The 22,129-nt window shown below is 40.3% G+C and overlaps 1 protein-coding gene across 3 annotated transcripts in view; it reads right to left on the reverse strand.

Annotated features, from left to right (window-relative positions):
• Positions 1-3,538: 3,538 nt before the first annotated feature.
• AHCTF1 (AT-hook containing transcription factor 1) overlaps positions 3,539-22,129 on the reverse strand; it is a 47,858-nt gene continuing 29,267 nt past the window's right edge. For 2 of the 3 annotated variants that reach the window (XM_061991099.1, XM_061991098.1), the window contains 16 exons: positions 21,893-22,086; positions 21,623-21,767; positions 21,402-21,533; positions 20,829-20,976; positions 20,572-20,722; positions 19,949-20,056; positions 19,267-19,453; positions 18,218-18,415; positions 16,536-16,965; positions 14,166-14,268; positions 13,193-13,299; positions 11,947-12,125; positions 6,927-8,754; positions 6,042-6,175; positions 5,505-5,611; positions 3,539-4,898 (listed from right to left, as the gene is read on the reverse strand). In XM_061991099.1, coding sequence (XP_061847083.1) covers positions 4,706-4,898; positions 5,505-5,611; positions 6,042-6,175; positions 6,927-8,754; positions 11,947-12,125; positions 13,193-13,299; positions 14,166-14,268; positions 16,536-16,965; positions 18,218-18,415; positions 19,267-19,453; positions 19,949-20,056; positions 20,572-20,722; positions 20,829-20,976; positions 21,402-21,533; positions 21,623-21,767; positions 21,893-22,086 — 4,344 coding nt within the window. In that variant the 3' untranslated portion in view covers positions 3,539-4,705. The remainder of the gene's footprint in view (positions 4,899-5,504; positions 5,612-6,041; positions 6,176-6,926; positions 8,755-11,946; positions 12,126-13,192; positions 13,300-14,165; positions 14,269-16,535; positions 16,966-18,217; positions 18,416-19,266; positions 19,454-19,948; positions 20,057-20,571; positions 20,723-20,828; positions 20,977-21,401; positions 21,534-21,622; positions 21,768-21,892; positions 22,087-22,129) is intronic. The other variant, XM_061991100.1, reaches the window with a different exon arrangement.

Below are 22,129 nucleotides of genomic sequence, written 5' to 3' on the forward strand. Positions count from 1 at the left end.
TGTATCATTTTTTCCCCTATCTCTCCTGCCCATTGCATCAAGTCTGAAACTGGCCACCTGGTTTCAGACTAATGAAGAGAGTAAGGTACAGGGGAAAGTAGTTCAAAAAACAACTGGCAAATTGTATAAACTGACCATATGCAGCAGAGCAACATCATAACTTTGCTGGGCTATTGCCAGCACTCCTTCACCAAGATCATGGGAAACTTCTCTCTGAAAAACAACTAAAAGCATCCTCTTCATAGATAAGCAAGAAAATGCAGGTACCAGTACTGCTGTCTTGTAGGACTATCCCTCAATAGCTTGAACTAGCAAGCAAGATTTGCAAATATGCTTGGAAGTAACATGGAGCTCCAGGATGAGAGAAACAGACAAAACTTAGGTCCGTAAAAGCACCAATGCCAGCTGTTTCCATCACACTTAATGAACATGAATAATGGTGGACAAATAAACTGACTAGTGTCTAACTGTGCATTAGCTAAAACCAGTTTTAGTTGGTCTTTGAATAAAATCTTACCTGGTCTGCCCAACTAATGCCATTCTCCTCCTTTAGGAAGTCAGGAGGAGACCCATAGGCCAGATCAAAAGTGAAGGTTCCCCTGTGCCCTGGAGGGTTCTGCTGGTGCTGTTGGTGTCTAGAGAAATCACACACATACTTCCTGTAGCCCTCTCTCTCCGTGTATTAGAGTTACAAGTGTAGTATCAAAAAACAAGCCATCAGCTATTCACTAATAATTCCTGTTTCAGTCTAGATTCACACCAAGTTCAACAGTAACACGCACCACACCACTGAGTGCTGTAGAAGCCTGCTCTTGAACCGTGCCAGGTGATGCACAGTCTAGGCCAAGCAAGCAGACACTTTGGGAAGCAGGACTTGCATTTTGTCCTCTATCTACATATTGGTCATCCATACAGCCCAGCGCTTTGGAAAATGCATTTCATTTTAGCAGTAACTTTAATTCAAAAGGAACCATGGTAACATTTATCTCCACGTGACTCCATTTATCTCAAAGAGACTCATTAACTTGACTACTTCAGTTAAAAAAAGCATTCTTGGAATGGAAACCAGCAAGTTTTGCACAGAAGACAAAGTACAAACAAGAAACAAATGCTGTCTTATAACTTGAAAGTCTATTATTTCATTATATTTTCAAATTGGCCTAGACTAAAAAGTTAGAAGCGTTGCCTACCAGCTCATGAGAAATTAAGGATTGGCTTCTGCCTGTAGCTTGGTTGTTTTCCTCACCAGAAATCGACAACTAGGCTATTTATTATTAGTGACATGGGAACTGATGAAATGCCAGCAAACACATTTATTGCACTGACAATCCTGAGAGCAGTCTTCCATGACATGAAGTTTTGATGGGGGGTTAAACTACTTAGTTCTCTGCGGCCCTATTTGCACACTGAGCACCTACAAATGTTAAGGCCAATAAACTAAGTCATGAACCAGTTAACTCTTTAAGCACCAAGTGGCTATCAAAAGCAAAATAGTTTTGTTTTAATTCTCCTTCATAATGTAACCTGGAACTCATACTTTTGTCAGCCTTGGTTTCTAAACACTTGAAGAAAAAAAAAAAAGAGCCTTAATTATGAGTATTTGTGTTAACTCTCAGACGTAACTCGGGAATCACTTCTACTGAAACATTTCTTTCCTTTACATATTCCCATCTAACAATAGCTCTTCAACTTATTAATTCTCCCTCCACTAATATCTCCTACAATGTGTTTTTCCTAGAAGTAAAATCTGCCACTGCACCTATTTTTATTCTCTCTGAAAGTCAAGTCTGCTACCTCCAGGCAGTCAGCCCTCCAGCAGGATTTGCTCTGGGGTTAAAGCCCCAAAGGCACAGATGCACAATTTAGCCCCAGCTTTTAGCCATCTAATATTAGATCAATGCAAATGCATCAAAACTCTTTGCGGGGGTGGGGGGAGAAAACCACACACCTCTCAAGCATTTAATTTTCCTACAGAAAAACCTTCAGAATTGCTGTTTAGGGAACTGTATCGAGTAGCTCCTAGGAAATGCACAACTTGCCTGCAAGAGAATTGCTGCTCTGTGCCCCCAAGCCTTCTTTCTGCAATGCATCCACCACCACAAAGCATCACCCTTCTTTCTTTCACAGGCCCCTCATGCTCTTCTCTGGCACCACAATTATTATCTTTCTCTTGGATACAGGGGCAAACACCTGTAATTCTGTTAAGACTCATAGCCTTTTCACCGACTCATGCCCAAGACATGTTAAATCTTCTAAAGGCAGGCTCCTTCGCCATTCATCCTCACTGCTCAGAAGCACTGTTCATACATGGGAGCTTTCCCATCCATGTTGAAATGATCTTTTTCATTCTATGGGTCCTTCACTTGTAGCAAGTCTAAACAAAAACCACTCAAGTAAAATCTTACTTTTTCCTATCCTTGAGGTGCCACCTTGACAGTGTTGGCTAGCTGCTTTTCCTCTTCCCAGGTCACTCAGTGCCTGGTTTGGCTTCCACTTCCTTCCATGTGCTTCAAGCTTTCTGAAATCCCATTCCTAGTTACACTCCTATTCATTTTAAACTGCTCTCAGAGGAAAATAATCATCACTCAAGGACTATGCATGGCCTCAAAGGAACTCAAGAAATTTAAAAAAAAAAGACGAAACCTTTTTAACATATACTTTCATTCAAACTCCTTTAAAGTTGACTAGATGATTATAAGAATTTAGGAAGTTAATAAGTCTCATACCAACCTTCTTGGTATTACTATTGCTTGGGTTTTTTTTCCCTCCAAAGCACTGGCAAAAGAAGATAATTCATCTGGGTTGGTTATAAAATAAGGAAGCTGAAAAATACTATCTATTATTAAAAAAATTTAGCTAATATCATGTTTTCTTTGCTGTAATTGATTATGACACCAGAAAACATCATACTGTAAGTATAAGTAACAAACATCAAAACCCTATTAGGCAATCCTCACTAGCAATTCTACTTGATCATGAATTGGAGCATTTCATAATACTCTTGTGCACCACACAAAACACATATTCAGATTTGACATCCATTTTAAATTCCAGTTTTGAAAGTTTGATCTTTTACTCAATTTTCTGAGCTATTCACTGCATTTCTGTACATTGTGAATTAAAGAAAAAATATTGCTTAACCTTCCCACCTCATATTTGATCATATATTGACCCCTCATAGATTAACCATATTTATACTGTAGTTCAAGTACAAAATATTCAGAGGAAATAATTACTAACCTAACTCAAAGATCTCACTCATGCTGCCACTTTCACACTGTCAACTTTTGGCTTTTTTTTTTAAGCTTTCATTCAGTCCTGAATACTCTGAAAGAGAAAAATATCCAAGTGCATGCAGCTGCTTTTTTAGAATGACCTGTTCTGAGATGGAAAAATCATGGTCCCAGAAGAAACGTCTTTTACAAGCTTAGTCTCTTCTTAATACATTCACCCACTACGTACCAGCTATTATTGCACCAATAAATTATTTCTTAGAGTAACTGGAGTAGTTTTTACTAATGGAAAAGTTTAATGTCAGGTTCCACCATTCTGTAGTCTTCAAAGTTGCATCCATATATAAATTAACATACATAAAAATAATTGTCTAAAAGACTGCACATCAAAATAGTACTTTCATGTTTCCTTTTAAAAGAATAGGTTTCTCAGTTTATTTTTACAAACTGAAGCTTTATAGGGACATCTACTCCATAACCCAACAGTATTAATGAAATAATTATTAAAAAATATGACTTGTAAATAAGATTTCTGTACCCTTTTGTACCTTTTTCAGGCTATTATGTTAGCTTTACCATCAGGTTTTCAATGATGTGATATGTAGGCTTCAAATATTGCAAAATATGTTCACAGACAGTCTTTATTTAAATTATGGTAGCATTTCTATTAACCTTAGGAAAATAGGTTTGGTTCAAATGCCAAAGTATGTGAGTAATATCCCTTCAAATCGGATATGCTATTCTAAGCATCACACCCTCTATACAGCTAATGCTTCTCTGACAACAAATTGTAAAAAATAGTGAAACATCTGAGGTGTGATCTAGTTTTATGAACTAAAGAGCAGCTTCCCCAAGGTCTAAGACAAATACAAAAAAAACATTGCACAGCTTAAAATACAACTGTTTACATTCGGACTTCAATATAGTACAAAGTAACCGTGAACATAAGGAGTTACCAGTTTGTACTGTGAGCCCAAGTAATTGTGCCAGAAGGTCAAACGTAATTTACAAAATTTAAAACTAGTATGCTTTAAATGTTTACTCATTATAGGAATTCTAAGAAAACTTTAAAAAAGCTTAAAAAGCTTTTGGCCTCGCTTTTGAGGGTCAAGAACTCTTGCAAACCAACATTAAAGTTTCTGGGCAATTCAGGCCATTCAACCCACTACTCCCTCAAAAAGCTGTCACACAGTATGCATATTGTGAAGTATACATTTTTATTTAACATTCCTAAAATAAGCTGTATTTACATATTATATAAATGTATGAAGTCTTAATATAAAATAGAAAACTGCACTGACTAAGGAAATCACACTCCACATGGAGTTACTTATTGAAGACCATTTGTTTATGAAATTTTACAATAATTTATATAAATTATCTCTTCCAAATTAGTTTTTTTTCCTTTTTACTAATCCTCACAATTTGGATGACTTTACAAACAGTGGTGTACATAAAAATGTAAAAAACAGTTACAGCATCTTCCGGCGCACAACTGGTTTTGGAAAATGAGATAATCTTTTTTTGTTCTTCCGGAGAGTCTTCTCTGTCAAGTCTGTGGGTTCCTTCTGCTTGCTTTGTGTTCCCTCCACTGGAGTTCCAAAAGGAGAGATGAATTTTATTTCCACTGGTGGAGGGGACCAAGAACCTTCTTTTCTTGTGGTTCTGAAAAGAAAACGAAGTATCAAACTGATCTTTGTATTATTAACAGTATATTACAAAATCTACGCCAAAGAATTACTTATGGGCTTCTTTGTAGATAGGATCAAGGCAGGAAAGGTTCATAAGGAGTCTTCCTTTGCTTTCATTTCTTGACTGTCCCATGAACCATTCTCAGTCACTATTTATATGACCTTTGAGAGCCCTTCAACCCAACTCCTAGGAGGCAAAACTCCTCAAACGTTCTCCAGAAGGAACCAGAAAACATGTCCAGAAGGAAGAATTTTTCTCTACTCATTGTCTGACCCCCTGCTGCCTTGTATGGAGAAATAAAGATCCTAAGAGTGTGGTTTCTTCATAAGGTGGAGTAAGACAATGAATGTAAGAGCATGCCAGCACTGCAAAGAGTAGTCAGTACCTACTTGCCCTTTTCTATCCCCTCCCTCTTCTCTTTTCCCTGGGAAACCAAACCATAAGTGGGGAAAAGGGTGCCCATTAGACCAGCAAGCTGAAGAAGCTCATCAAGTCCTGGCAGAACTGCACAGCCAAGCGAGGAGGAGGAAGGTAGGTGGCAAACAGATGAATTGCTACCACAATAAAAGATTGCAATACTTGCTTGCTTTCTTCATTCTGGATTTTGCACTTCTACCTCTCTTCAACTTCTGCTTTCCCACAGACTCTATGGATTTGTTATCCTCTTCCTCTTTAGCTGGAAGCTCCTATGTTAAGGCAACAAAACCGTTACTCATGCACAAGTCTACTTCTACAAAACACAAATGAGTGCTTCTCTTCCACAAAGAAGTCATAGCAAAGTTTTTTCCAAAAGCATTAGTTTCTCTCCAAAAAAACCCAAATCTTCCATCTAAATAATTGTATCATCCTGAAAATTTATATTCTGAAATTAACAGATAATGCACTGAGTAAGTTTAAAGAAAGGCAAAGCGGTACTTACTAATTCTTGGCTTAGCTAGATTCAAAATTGGGTTTTTTAGCTTAGTTAATATTAAGGAAAATGTTTAGATGATTGATGTAAAGCTCTCTTTTAAGACGTACCTTCAAGGAAAAAGGAAAGACACTGCAGAGTATGATCTGAAAAAGCAGCACAGGGCAAAAATTAAAGAACGTAAGACAACCAGAGTTTATACTTACTGGTTCTTCCACAACTCGGGAAATGCTAGATGCATTTTTTCTCCTTGATCTCAAAAGAGGGGGTGAAAAGACAAACTGAGAAGACAAGTCCGGATCTAAGTCCTTAAGGTGCACAGGATCATCTGCTTTTCCAGCTAAAATGACAAAGTGTTGTTAACATGCACATACATTATACATAAAGGACAGTGACATCAAATTACAGCTGATAATCAAAAGCACAACAGTTTCCTGAAATAAAAGGTCCAATCAGGTTTATAAACACTTAACACAGAGGTATTTTCTTCCCCTGGTAACTGCCTCTTGGAATTCATTCTTTTACAGTAAATTGCAAAAAACATAAATAGGGCAGTGTAGTGATTTGACTTACATAATCATAGATATTCTTCTCAAGAGGCATCAACAGCCCTTATACATCTCAAAAAAACTTATCATGTATTCTAATAGAAGCAACACTATGTGAACTAACTTCACTAATAAAGCATATGCCCATGAAAAAGCTGCAGAGTTTGTTGCAAGATGTAGCTCATTTTAAGTTAAACACTGCACAGAATTTGGAAGCATGTCTCCTTTCCTTCTGTGTTGGAGGCAAAGGGATGGCGAACAGATTAACAGATATTCTTCAGTTTTCAAAACTGGTAGCAGTTAAGCCCATGATAAAAAATTCAATTCCATTTTCGTTCCACTCAGATCAGCCTCCTCCTCTGTTTCCACCATAACTAGCCCGCCAGTCATGTAGAGTACAGAAAAAACATGAACTGTCTCCTTCCAAATTTCTTATTTGGCATGGTTCCAGTCTTTAGAATACTAAAGCCACCCTCACAATGTTTTCTGTGTTTTACAAAACAGCAACATGCCCTATTTTGTCTATAAACACAGCACACCCACCTTTAAATTTCTTTGCCAGCTTTGAAAGAGGAGGAGAGAAGAGGAAGGATTCATTTTCTTCAACATCAAGTTTCTGATGTGTGGCAATACTGCGGAATCTGGTTCTTGTAAGATGTTCTGTTGAAGTTCTTGATGTTTCATCATGCCCTGATGGGTTGATGCCTTCAAGCAGCAAAGGGCTGCCCCCAGGTCCATGGGGGGAGTCCTCCTCCCCTGTGCTCTCCTCCAATACTAACTTCTTCTTTCTGCCCCGACGCCCAGTCCTTACTGTAGCCTGTGGCGTGATCAATTTCGTCATTGGCTGAGCAGGTGTTTGCTCACGAGAATCCTTTCCTTCTGGTTTAACTCTTGTTCTTCTCCTAGGAGTAGCAAGGCTTTCCAGTTTCTCACCCAAACGTAAGTCTTCCTGAGTAGATGTAGGTTCTGGGTCTGCCAAGAGCTTTTGTGGCCCCTTCCTAGCACTTCTTCTAGGAGTGACCGGAAGTTTAAATTCTGTTGGAGGAAGTGATGATTTAGACAGATCAAGGTCATACTTTTCTGAAACTTCTGATGAACTCATCTTTCTTCTTCTGCCTCTTTTAGTTGGCACAGGTGAAAGGAGTTGATCACCAGGCTGCACCTCTTGATCCTTGACAATGTTTTCAGTAAGTTGTGAATGAATGCTTTTCAGTTTTCTTGCACTTCTGCTGGGGCTGACTGCCATTTTTATCTTATGATCAGTGTTGCTCTGGTTGGTTTCTTGGTCTCTCGCCTCACTCTTTCCTCCTCTAGTCCTTTTGGAAGTAGCACAGACAGTAATGCTACCTTCAGCAAGGCAAGTTTCCTCATTCAACTCTTCCAAGAGTTCAGATGCAGCTTCCTTTGCTCTCCTTAACCCTCTTCTTGGTGTAACAGCTGTGGGCTTCATACTGACGGACAATGTTTGTCTATTAGAATGGCTGCTCTCTACTTTTTCTAAATTAGTTGCTTTAGGCTTCCTACCTCTCCTAGGAGTAACAGGCATCACAGCTATTTGCTCACCTAGAGCATTTTCTTCTGTTGGAAAACTAGAAGTCTCAGACACTTCTTTTGTTCGCCTCGTACTTCTCCTAGGGGACAGTCCTAACAGAACCGGTTTCTCCCTCTTAAGTAGTTGCTCAGTGCCTGACGAGGGAGTACTTGAAGTTCTACTCAGCTGCCTCCTTGTGCGTGTTCTAGGAGTGATGACAGGCTCTACTTCATGGCTGCTGGTTTCATCTTCTAAACCTTCTGGCACAGTTGTTAGGGAAGTTTTCGCCTTCCTGAATCTAGTTACCTTGTTACCTATTGTTTCATTAATAGATTGTTCTACAATTTCAGATGTAAATTCTTTACTTCTAGTGTCTTTGATTACATCCAGTAAATTCTCAGCAATAGCTGCCTTAATGGGTTCAGGCACATATGGGAGTGACTCTGCAATATTTTGAGACTCCTGGTCACTAGTTACAGTGGACACTGAGTTGGTAACATGTTCTTCGTTGTCAGTATTTCCTAGATTGTTCACAGGTTTCTCCTCTGTTGTTGTGCCAGCTGCTTTAGAAGTATCTACTAATGTAGGGTCTCCCATCTCCGCTTCACCTTCTTCTCCTTCCAAAACTAAAGTAAAATTACTCTGAGATAGAAAAAGCTCCCCATCTCCTTCAGCTGCATCACATTCATCATCTTTAATATCGGGCAAATCATAGGCAAACCGCTGCTCTATAGTATCATAGCTGTATTGAAGACTGCCTGATGGATGTAGTTCACTATATGGTGATGTTTCAGGTGCTTCTTCTGAGGTTTGTGCCTTAATCGTGCCATCTTCAATAACCTGAAGTTAAAAAACATCTGTTAATGCATTTATAATTACCACACATAGCTTCAAACTGAGCTAAATGAAACTGAGGACAGCAAAATGCTGCCTTTCCTGCCAGAGGACCATGTTACAAATATACAGTGTTACTCTCTACTACAGAGAAAAGTTTCTGCGTTTAAGGGACAGAGTATGCAATTACATGCTCCATTTCCGATACTTCTGTTCATGACTAGTCACTGCCACCACCCATGAACAAAGGGAGTTTTAAAATAGGGGCCATACACACAACTGGCAGTAATCAACACACTGCAGCAATTACAAATCCACCCAGAGTAACTGACTCTACATCTAACAAGGTAAAATACAATTATGTCCCCAAAGTTTAACTTTTCGGTCGTGATAGTTGTGAACACAACACATGGTCAGGTAAGCACAGGTCAGGGATCACAGTCAACAATGCAACACAGCACCTGAGGGAATCCCTTTCATTGAGACAACATACACATTCTAAATATCTCCATCTCATGTTGTGTAGCTGCCTATACTGAGCAATTATTCGTTCCCTCTAAACCTACATGAGATACTCAAGCTTTTATGTTGAGAATAACAGTAGTATCTGTTACATATTTCAAATGACTAAAATAGTCAAGATAATTTAATCAATGTGTCAAGACCTTTGCCCACCCTTCTAAGTTACAGTGCTGGCTAATGACAGGAGAAGCAAGAAGCCTCTCAACAGGAGTCTCCACAAAACCTCCTTTCTTGCCTCCTGCTTTGTCAAAACTTGACGAGGCATCATATTAGAGCAACATGCCATGCTTCTACCTTGACTTCGGCAAGGCTTTTGACACTGTCTCCCACAGCATCCTCATCAGAAAGCTCAGGCAGTGTGGCTTGGATGAGTGGACATGAGGTGGATCGAGAGCCGGCTGAATGACAGAGACCAGAGGGTGGGGATCAATGGCACAGAGTCGAGTTGGAGGCCTGTGGCCAGTGGAGTTCCACATGGATTGATTCTGGGGCCAGTCTTGTTCAACATCTTCATCAACAACCTGGATGAGGGAACAGAGTGTACCCTCAGCAAGTTCGCTGATGACACCAAACTGGGAGGACTGGCTGATTCCCCAGAAGGCTGTGCTGCTATTCAGCAGGATCTCGACCGTCTTAGAGTTGGGCAGGGAGGAACCTCATGAGGTTCAATAAGGACAAGTGCAGAGTCCTGCATCTGGGAAGGACAACCCCATGCATCAGTACAGGCTGGGGGTCGAACTGCTGAAGAGCAGCTCTGCAGAGAGAGACCTGTGAGTCCTGACTGATAATAAACTAAACATGAGCCAGGAATGTGCCCTCGTGGCCAAGAAGGCCAATGGCATTCTGGGATGCATCAAGAAGAGTGTGGCCAGCAGGTCAAGGGAGGTTCTTCTCCCTCTCTACTCTGCCCTGGTGAGGCCTCATCTGGAGTCCTGCGTCCAGTTCTGGGCTCCTCAGCTCAAGAGGGACAGGGAACTGCTAGAGAGAGTCCAGTGCAGGGCCACCAAGATGATCAAGGGTATAGAACATCTTTCATAAGAGGAGAGGCTGCGGGAACTGGGGCTGTTTAGTCTGGAGAAGAGGAGACTGAGGGATGATCTTATAAACATTTATAAATATCTAAAGGGTGAGTGTCAGGAGGTTGGGACATCCCTCTTTACTATAGTAGATAGTAACAGGACAAAGGGTAATGGGATGAAGCTGGAACACAAAAAGTTCCATTTAAACATAAGAAAAAAATATTTCACCGTGAGAGTGACGGAGCAGTGGAACAGGCTGCCCAGAGGGGTTGTGGAGGCTCCTTCCTTGGAGGTCTTCAAGACCCGCCTGGACATGTTCCTATGCGATCTGATCTAGGTGAACCTGCTTCTGCAGGCGGTTAGACTAGATGATCTCTAAAGGTACCTTCCAACCCCTACCATTCTATGATTCTACAATTCAAAATTATATTTGAGGAACCATGAGTCTGCATAAATGTTTGCCTTATGCTTACAAACCTACAAGCAAAAAAGCAGAACATAGTCTGTCTTAAACTCCCTGAAGGCAAACAAGTCAAAAAGGGATGTCTACCTATAAATCAGTAAGAACTACTTACAATGAAAGCAGAAAAACATTAACTGTACTGCTAAATGAATGAGTGCAGAAGCTCTGTGACCATCTCATGTACCCGCTTCCTCCTTTTCATCGCAATTTTTTCACTTATTCCCACAAGTGATTTATGTATTCCCAAGTCTATAATCCTCATCTCTACAGTGTTGTCCCAAATCCCAAAGCTATGATGAACTTAAGTAACTGACTATTTAACTTAATCTGAAACCTGGAATGCTGAAAAGCATTTTCCGTTACCTAAAACCAGTCTTTGATACACCTACATTTCAATTCACATTTCACTCTATTATTAATTCCTATGAGAATAATCCTACAGAAATGAACAGTAGGCTCTATATGGTACTTAGAAGACATCCACAATGAATCCACATAGCTCATTAGGCCAGCAGAAGTAAGAATAACAGGGAAAAACCTGGGATAGATGGAAAATCTCTAGTTCTAATATTCAGTGCATGTGAACAACCTTTTAACACTTGTATTTTACAAAGTTTAGACATTAAAAACTAATGTTTTTACAAAAAAACCCCACAACTCCAAAACATTTTAGGTAGCTGGAAATATTTTGACACTGAAATTAACTCATTGCTGGGAAGTCTGTTTATTCTCTTAAGGAACAAAGTGTAAAGGATCTAAGCATCTAAATCATTCTGAAAATGAGTTTGGTTCCCAAGTCATCTTGTCATTTGATAAATGGCCCCCAAGTATTGAAAAGCTGCACTTCTCAACTTTTCTTACTGTCTTTAAAGTTGCTTGCTTTTCAAGTCAACTAACAAATGCTTCAGTTCTACTCAATGAAATGAATGCATGGTTCACGAATGAATAGATTTTTTTTGTTGCACTATTACAGTTCTCAAAGGCCTACATTTGAACAAGTTTCATTCTGTGTTATAGGTTCAGAAAACTCAGAGGAGAAAAATGTATCTGTCCTTACATAACAACGGTTTAACTTGTGTTAAACAGCTAAAGAAACAGAGACCTTTTTGGGTACCTTCTTGTTAGTGAGATAGGAGTGCTTTGATTTGCAAAGTGTTTGCTATTCTGTAGAAAATGGGAAAACAGTTTACTTACATTAACTTCCTCAGGTTTAGGAAGATTGTTAGAAACAGTAATTTCTTTCTGTGGAAAAGGAATGTTTTCTTCAACTTCAGCTGATTCTAGGTCATGTTCTTCTGGTTCACTCTTACCCTCGGTGTGATTTTCTGCACAAGTACTGAGTACCTCCTCACTGTCCAGAATACTTATCACAGCTGGAAGAGATTTATATCCTTTTAACTTAAATGCTATAGAAAGAATACAAGTTTAAGCAACAAGTAGCAGCAGAGGGAGCAGGAGCTAACAATGTAGTTCTTCATCTGGCCACCCTTATTGGGTTTTCTTCAAAAATCAGAAGGCAAAACTATTGTGCTGGTTGTGTCTGGGGTAGAGTTAATTTTCTTCCTAACAGATGGCCTGGGGCTATGTTTAGGATTTGTGCTGAGAACAGTGTTGATAACACAGGGCTGTTTCTGTTACTACTGACATAGCATCAAAGCCTTTTCTGCTACTCACACCACCCCATCAGTGAGTGGGCTGGGGGGGGGACAAGGAGGGGACACAGCCACGACAGCTGACCCCAACTGACCAAAAGCACATTCTATACCATAGGATGTCACGCTCAGCATATAAAGCTGGAGGAAGGAGAAGATGCTTGGAGTGATGGTGTTTGCCTTCCCATGTAACCATTACAAGTGACAGAGCTCTGCTGTCCTGGTGATGGCTGAGCATCTGCCCACTTCTGGGAAGTGGGGAATTAATTCCCTTGTTTGCTTCCCCATGCCTCTGCATGGTGCTTTTGCATGACAACTATCTGGTAAAGGAGGCAGAATCACAACAAAAAAAAAAGTTCATAGAGAAAAAGCACAACAAATGAAAGGATTGCTGGAAAGGTGCAGTGATAGCTACTCACTCTTCACAACCTGAACACCAAGGAGGTATCATCTTTTAAAAGATGAATTCAAGCAGTAGATCCCACAGCATACAAAGTAGTAATGGTGTACAACATTAACATAAATACTGATCTCTCCTCCTAACGTTTTACATTCTACCCCTTTTCTCAATATCTGTATCAAGAAGAGCAGCTTCTCAATAAGCACTTCTCCAAGGACTTTCTTTGACAAGGGTATGCTCTCCACAGTTTCAACCAGTCAGTTGTCAGCAGTAACATGCTAGCGCTGCTTTCATCTGTGACACTTGTAGTGCTATGGCATATGACACACTTTGCTCCAGGAGCTCAGCTACTTTAACTCACGCTACATCTCCAACATGCTATACCTACATTTTCTCTCTGCCTCTGGGGATTCGGAAAGCTGGACATTTATTGCAACTGGCGTGGCTGCTGCTTCTGATGAAGAGGACATATTGGTTTCCTGGTCGTTTGTTTCACTTCATGAACAGAAAGAGAGAAATTCATCAGCAAGTGTCAAAATAAACCTTGAAGTGCTTTACAAATTACTTTCTCGCCATAACATCTTCAGTTTTCAAAACAGAAACCATACGAGAAATTACTTTACCAACACTATTTGCATTCATATTCCTGACTCACTTTCGGAAGTGATTCAAGTACTTAATATTCTTCTTAGCTATCTAACATTAGGGAACAACATAACTGAGTGTATTAAGTATATTACTTGACTTCTGCAGAAAAAGTGCAACTGCTCTATTGGAGGTCAAGAACAAAATGCACAAAACTTTGTGGCAGGGTAAGTTATCACTTGAAACTAAGGGTTTTTTCATTCCTAACATGCTGATGCAGCTAAGCAGATGCAGATTTTAAAGTACTGGGTGAGAAAATTACTTCCCTTTCCATAGACCAAGAGATGTTCATTGAGCACACACAGAAAAAAGAAATTGTCTAAAATATTACCATCAAGTATCTAAATTCCAAAATAAATCTGCTGAAGTCACAGGAAACTCAGGTGTCATTTTTAGACAAAAGCAGGGCTTCTGTTTACATCACAGTAGCTGCTTAGGAACCCTCCCAACTGAAAAAAGGTTTATATAGGCTGTTGAATGAAGTCTTTATCATCATATCATACTTTAGGGTCTGAGGTGACTGGAAAAAAAAGGCTCAAATTGCCTCCTATTGCTGACAAATTAGTTCTACTCACAGGCAGAAAGGAATAGAAAAGCCATTATCTTTCAAAACACAGGAAAGAACCAAAAGCAAGTCAAAATCAGTTATCAAACACAGGAAAGGCAGCAGTTATATGTTATATGAACCCTAAGATACACCTCTTTGATAAACTTACCCTTCACTAGCAGTCCCAAAAGTAGCAGCCTCTGCAGCTTTAAACACCAACTTCCCATCCTCATGAAGGATAGGATGCTCAGCATTTGATTCTTCCACCAATCCTACAAAAACAAACAGATGGGTGACTTTCCAGTTGTACTTCATTGCTTTGGAAATGCTCATATGATTTGAAAGCTAGCCTTTCTGTAATTCCCCTAGAATAGTGGTTTAACAAAAGAATGCTACTAGGATTTCAAATGCACAGAAGGTCTGAATCCTGCTCTCCAGTAAAACAATAAATCTGATGCATAATTTCCAGCAAGAAAATAAGATAACCACTGATATTTAATTTACGAAACAAACTCAATATATGGCATTGACCTCATAGAGAAACACTTCAGAAAACATCTCTCCTTCTCAAAACTGAGTCATAAGTTTCCCTAGTTCTCTTTGGACATTCACCTCGTGCCAGCAGTGCCGCTTTCCTTTTTTGACTTTATTCCCCCACTTCTACAAGAACACACTTTGAGTCTTTCCGTGTTGTTTTCTCTAGGAATTGACTGATGGTCTTGAAAGCCAACTGCTTGCTAACCTGCTTTTATCTCAAGAGGTTCCACTTTAGAAACACTTTCCTTCTCTTCTTTGTCTCTATAGACTGCTTTCCTCCAGATCCAGCAATTTCTTCTGCAGATAGTGTGCAGGACTGCAATAATTCTCCTAGCTGAGGTTGAATCAGAGCTATACTGACTGTCCTCTAACGGTTCCAGAGTACAAGACTGTACCATAGTCAAGCAATGAGACCATTTCTTTATAAGGTTACTCTTCAATGATCACTACGGTATCACTGTTTGCAGAGAAAAGCACCTCCGATTTCCTGTCCAAATACAAGACAGCTAGAATAGGACAGGCAACTGTTTTGATCTCTCTGATCAGAAACACTTTATAGTCACATAGATGGAGTCTGTATCTGGGTGCTCCTGCTATTTCAAAAGAAAAGGAGTGGAGAAACCTCAGTAGCAACAAATCACTCTCCAGGATCTTCCAGACTCAGGGCTGAATCAGGCTGCATATGATGCCCCAGCTGTGCCATACACAGAGCTACGAATGGTCTCAGGATCTCAGATACAGAACTCTTGGCACTTGCATTCCTGTGGAAGTAGCAAATATTTTTTAAAAAGAGCTGAACAGACTAAGCTCTGTTGTCAAATACTGACTGTAGCTGTGTTTACACATCTTCTCCCTCCTTCTTGTGCTAATTTCACTCCCAGCTCTTCAACACTGCTCACCAGCTCATAAGCTCTCCTACTCTGCCAGCAGAGCAGCTCATATAAACATATCATAAGCAGCAGCTGGACTGGTCTGAAGGAGTTCAATGAAACTGAATTACCAACAAACTGATGAAATAAGTTTGGAAAAGGTAGCATAAGCTGTTGGCCCAGCAAAATGGGCAAGCACAGCTGTAAGGAGAAGCAGATGCACAAGCAGAGTCACTTTCAGAAGAAAACTATCCAATTCAGCACTAATGAGATAGTTAGGAAAAAACAAACAAAACAAAACAAACAAAACCAAATCTATCTGGTCAAAGCATGCCATACACTGCACTTGCTGTAAAATTCATAGAATCATAGAAGGGACCTTTAGAGATTATCTAGTCCAACTCCCCTGCAGAAACAGGTCCACTTAGATCAGGTTGCATAGGAACATGTCCAGGTGGGTCTTGAAGACCTCCAAGGAAGGAGACTCCACAACCCCTACTATACTATAGACTCTACTCTATACTATAGAAAAGAGGGATGTCCCAACCTCCTGACACCCACCATTTAGATATCTTTAAATGTTAATAAGATCACCCCTCAGTCTCCTCTTCTCTAGACTAAACAGCCCCAGTTCCCGCAGTCTTTCCTCATATGAAAGATGTTCCAGTCCCCTGATAATCTTGGTGGCCCTGCACTGGACTCTCTCCAGAAGTTCTGTCCCTTTTGAGCTGAGGAGCCCAGAACTGGACACAGTACTCCAGATGAGGCCTCATCAGGGCAGAGTAGAGTTGGAGAATAACCTCCCTTGGCCTGCAGTCTACACAAGTGCCCCTAAAGCATAACCAGAAGCCTAAGTTTTTAACTTGTAACCCCCTCCCAAAACACCCACAAATGCCTGCTGCCTCTCAGCTGCCACTCCACACAAGAAAAGTTAGCCAAAAGCAGTGTCCGTTCATCATGTCCAGTACACCTAAAAAAGGACTCAAACCACAGTGGCTATTTTAAAAGCCTAGGACAAGGAAGTGCCTAGAACACGTGTGAATGCTCATTGTTAACTGCTGCACTCATCAGTCATTTCACCTTTTGAAGACAATTAAATTCAGAAACTTAGGTTATCATAGGAGAAAACACACCAGCTTCTTCTCTTGGCTCTGGAGAATCTGGTTGTTCCATTTGGACAGGTTTAGCTTCAACCACTTCACTGTACTCTTCCTTCTCCGATTCTTGGAAATCGTCAGTTTCTTCCATAAAAGAAGTAGCTGGTTGAGTAGCTATGAAGATGATATCATCTTCAAAATTACCAGGGGATTTTGCATCATGATACTCCAAAGTAGTTTGGTCTGACCTGGCAGAGACATTACTGTTTTCTTGGCTGACATCCATTTTCTCCAGGCTATCTCCAGGGATGCTTTCCAAAGACTCTCCCATTTCAGCACAATCCTCCTCTGGATCGCTCAGAGTCACCACAGTTAGTTTGTCTCTACTTTTGGACCAAGCATCAACCACCATTCCCTGGTGAAGCTCAGATGAAGCTTCAGACAGTGCTCTATTATCTTCCGTCACCTTTTTTTTAAAAGAAAAGAAAAAGTTCACTATCAATAACATGCATATGCTTTTTGTCAAAGCAATAAAAAAAGAAAGAAATTAACAACCATCTACTTATATTTAAAGTTTTACAAGTATCACTTTAAGGAAGGTGCTACAAAACTGATTCTCATTCCAGGACTATCTTGGCTTATAAAGCTGTGTTTAAATGACTGCTCATAGAGCTTCCTTGCTTACCCATTAAGATGATGTGGGTATTTTAAGTGCTTGCATATACTTTCATCTCAAGGCTGTTCATTGGGTTCACTACTGTGTTTTCAAGAAGAGGGAGCTTTGCACACCTAAAATCTTAACTCAAGATTTCTCTTTGTTGATGCTTGCCTTTTCAACTGTCTGCACTACTGCAACACTTTAGTGTTCACTAGGCCTGTAGCATGGAACAAAGAAATTAACCTGGCCACACTACATTATTAATAAGAACTTCATATAGGAGAGACTTACAACTGAGTAGCATTTTAGAACAAGTATAACAAAACTAGATTATGACAATTTGTTAGTACATATACAGAAAACTCTTACACATAGATGATAGCACATGCCTCAGTTTTGTCCCTGATTTAGGTACATTATTCCAGCAACTTCATGACAAGCTGCATCAGGGAACCCAGCTGACAGAACACAAGAATAGCAGCAGGGGCAACTTTCAGAGGGACCACCTTCATTGGACAACTATGTGAACGCTATCCCTGGTATCAGGCAAGAAGCAAACATGAGAACTTTAGGTCCAGAAAACAGAAAACTCTGCAGCTCTCCATCAGCAGTTTACTTTCACCATCATTTAAGTAAATCCATCCTTGCAAAAAGAGAGACCAAAAATAAACGCAGCTCACGGCTTTTGTTGCTTTCCAAGATGTTTACTTAAAAAACCCCCAAAAAACAAGCTCAATCTATATTCCTTGCTTTCCCACCACACCACTGCTTGAAAAGGTATAGCGGGAAGCTGAACAAGCAGCTTGGAACAATGACAGTACGTAACAACACTTGAGTAAAAACTGCCAACGGTATGGCCATTTAATATGAATCTGGTCCTGCAGGCAGCTGGTATTACAGAAGTTCCAACGTGGTCTTTTTTAACCAGGTTCAAGCCTGTCATTCTGCTTTACAAATTCAATTTCTAATAAGAAGAGTATAGGTAAACAACACAAAACAAAAAAAATCACAGAGTATAAAGTTGATAACAGTAAAAACCACTGACTGGAGCCTTGCTTACCCCAACAGTCCATTTGGTGTTTGAGTTCTCTTCTCTGAAAGATATTCTAGGTTCCTTTGCTCGTAGAGGAGGAGTAACTGAACGTCCAGGAGATGCAGAGGGAGTTGCTAGGGGTGTATTGCGAAGGCTGGATCTGAGAATAGACTGAGGAGTAAAGCCAGGGAAAGCAGAAGTAGATGTGGCCAGAACTTTAGCTCTCTATAAAAAGAAACAAAAACATTTAATTTAAAGCCAGTTAAACCTGCAAAACAGAAGACTGCACTCATTGAAAGTATTACTAGTAGAGAGAACAAGTTTTGCCTCTGCACTGCTCTTTTTCTAGAGGTATGAAAACCTGTGTGATAAAAACTGACACTGTTGGTTTTGTCTTCTCTTTTTTTAACATCAACATAAAATATTGTTTTAAAAATTCCTTTCCTGAAGAAACAAGGATATGGCACCTTGTTGTCTGCAGCATTCCCTTCTGTCCCAGGAAGTTTTGCAAGCTCTACGCTGTTACTCTAAAAGGCCAACAACTTCAAATATTACCCCAGATACCATGACTGTAGACAATGCCATGTGAAATGTCAACCAGTAAAGCTGCAGTGAGAGTTCGCTAATGAATCTGTCTGTGCACTACACTACATGAAGTGGCACTGCTGTCAAAATACCTACATATCTTCATCTAGCAGCATTCAGGTCTTCTTACCACAGCTCAAATCACATATTACATGATTGAAATGGATTAAAAAAGGAGGTTAATGAAACTAGTTTAATGCTATGGACAAAGCTTAATAATAAGAAAAACATTATCATTCAGAGAGATCACAAGTATTTTGTTCAGACAGGCAAAGGCAAAAAGAACAGTACTCAGAAGACAGGTCAAATGTGACTTCATTGCATGGTAAGAGTTGGATGGTAGCAAATGGAAATATGGTTTAACAAAGACAAATAACTACAATTACTGCAGAAAGCCATCACTGGACAGAAACTGACATCACTCAGTTGTCTTTCACTCAATTTGGTGAAGACATGGAAGCAATGTTACTATTTTTTTTTAAATTACAAACCTTAACCACAAGAGGGGTCTCTAGCAAATTCAGCTCTGATGCTCTGGAAAAATTCCTTTGTGAGATTGAGCCCTGTATCAGGGGACTGGATGCTCTGAAGGAAGCAGAAGCTCTGCATGGTGACTGCCAGCTACCAGCCTGTGCCACAGAAGAAGAAGGAACAGGACAAACCCCTGAATGGAGCCATCTGTTGGGATACACAAGTTAAAACAGGAACATAAGTAAATAAATGAAAAAACAGCATGCTGCAGTCAAGAAGGCTGACAAGACTTGTAATGTGAACATTCATTCCACCAACAAGAAATACAGATGAACCCCTCATGGCTCAGATGATGCATCAAGTCCATGAACAAGTGATGGGCATTTTCTTTTTACATCATTTCTTTACATTTCATCTTCACTTTCCTCAGCCAGGGCCTCTGAAGCAAGAGTAATCCAAGTTGAAATTGCACAGTGATGTCATTCCCATGCCACAAGAAAATTCATTTACATTCCAGTTCTCGGGCCTGCTTCAAATTCTCCACTTAGTGGTGTCCTTATGTTGACCTTTTCTTTAACAGAAACAAAACCATACACAAACAGAACACTGCAGACACAGAAAACATCTACACACACACACACACAGATGCAGATACAACAAGCAACATCCTTTGGAAATATTCCTTCTGTTGATCTGCTGTACCTGGAACGTCGCTGTGAAAAGTTTGTCACTGGTGTCCCAACAAATGCGTTGTGCAGGTCTGTGTCAGGGACAGGACAGGTTACAGCTGGTGATGCTGTAGCTCCAGGACTAGGGTTAAAAGGAAGAGGTTAGGGACTTTTGTTCCCCTGAAGTCCAAATATACCAGAAATCTAGTTTATTTGTCCTTATCACCTGCAGGAAAAGAATCTGACAACTGTGAGCCTCTTTTCTGCTCTTTATCATTCTGTCCCAGTTTTAAGGGAAAAAGGCAGAAACTGGGCAGGAAGGGGTCAAAGGTCATTGTTTGATCACAGTCACATCTATCAAAATTCATACACCCAGAACTTGATGGGAATCCCAGTTTCAGTTCCAGCTATCTTAAGTTCTGAAAATACATTTACCATAGTAAATACATGTATTTGCATACATTAGAATATAATAGCAGAAAGACTCTCTCCAAATATGATCTATTGATTATTAAATGTTATATATTGTATGTGCACTGAAGCCAAACAGAGCTTTACTCACCTGCACCTTCCCCCCAAATCACTAACACAATTTCAGTGTATTTTCTCTCTCCAAACATGCAGCTCAGAACTGAACTTTGTTAAAAGGCTGCTTACCTCTCATATATGAAGGAACCGTGTTTCTGCACATTTGCTACCCCTATCTCCTCAATTTTGGACAATACATTACTGATGAAAGTTGCTCTTGTGTGCACATTTCCTGCATTAGTTTGTTTTATTACTGCTGATAATGGCTTTGGTCTTGCAACTGTAAAGCAAGAGTTGAGGGGGGAGGGGGGGGGGGAAAAAAAAAAATCAGCCTTGTGTAATCAAAGTGATTCAACGTCTGTGATATTTGCCCCCTTAAACATTACCTTCTCTTGAGACTGATGCAGGTAAATGGTAAGGCTTTGCTCTCTCTACTGCCAGCTTCCTTTGAACTCTAGGAAGGATCTTGCCATATTGTTCTAGCAGAGAATTTCTGGCAAGTGCTCTGTCCCTCAAGCGAGGATCACGATCATTCTGATGAATGAGAAGCAAAAAGTTAATTCATTACTACAAGTCCAACGCAAAAAAGCCTCTGTGCTGTTTCTAATTCCCGAACAGATCTCCTCTGCAGCTCTCTTAAAACCTATCCATGGCACAGAAGAGCAGCGAGAGCTAACCACCAGCACAAACCAATTTCACCTGGTACTTTTAGCGAAGTGGAAAGCAGAACCAAATCACAGCGGCACCTACAACTTGAAGTACAAACTGTCCTGGCATTCTGCAGAACCTTGCTCTGCTTCACTCATTAGCATAATTCAATATCTAACATAAGTCTGGGAATAACTGAATGATAAAAGTGGCTGACAGGAAAGACATCTACTTGTTCCTCAGAGGACTATCACACACAGATAGCAACACCTAACAGACACTTGCACATTTGACAGAACTTGTCTGCTTACCATGAGATTAGCATTCATTGACTGGTTCAGCTGTAGTGCTGGGATATAGTTGGCACGCTGCAGATGGTAGACTAAAAGAAACTCCTGACCCTGGACACCAGCATTGGTCTGTAAAAACTTCTCCAAACACTCCTATAAGAAATAACACAGTTCAAAAATCCATTATGACTCCAACTCTTTTCCAAGAGATGAGGAACCTTTTCTCTCTTGTCCACACTTACCTGTTCAGTGTCTGTGAAAGGCAGCTTCAGCAAGTCTTCCATTAGTCCCATCTCCAGGCAGGTTTCATACATGTGTTTTAACAGCTCTTCGATGTTTAACTTAGTGGCATGTTGCTGCAACAGACCCCAAGCCTCCACCATGCACCTGTCAGGCAATTTTTGGAGATGTAAAACAATATTCATCATGCCTCCAAACCACTGGGTTTTAGACGTTTGCTCTCCAACTTTGAAAATATTTGAATGCAAAAGAGGTGGGATCAATTTCTTTACCTGTTGGACAGCAGTACAGAGATGAGAAGCTTCACTTCATTACTGCTCGACATGGACACCGAAGGCTTCGCCATCTGCATGTATGTGAGGGCTCGCCTGTGCTCCCCCTGGCACATGAGGGATTCCAGAATCCTCCGGTGTTGCCATGACACTGTTTTGATAGTCACCGGATGAAAGAGCAAGGCCAGGGAGTTCTGTAGTGGTTAGAGACCAGGAACATTACAACACACACATGAA

This window comes from Colius striatus, chromosome 2 (assembly GCF_028858725.1).
Source record: "Colius striatus isolate bColStr4 chromosome 2, bColStr4.1.hap1, whole genome shotgun sequence".
NCBI lineage: Eukaryota > Metazoa > Chordata > Aves > Coliiformes > Coliidae > Colius > Colius striatus.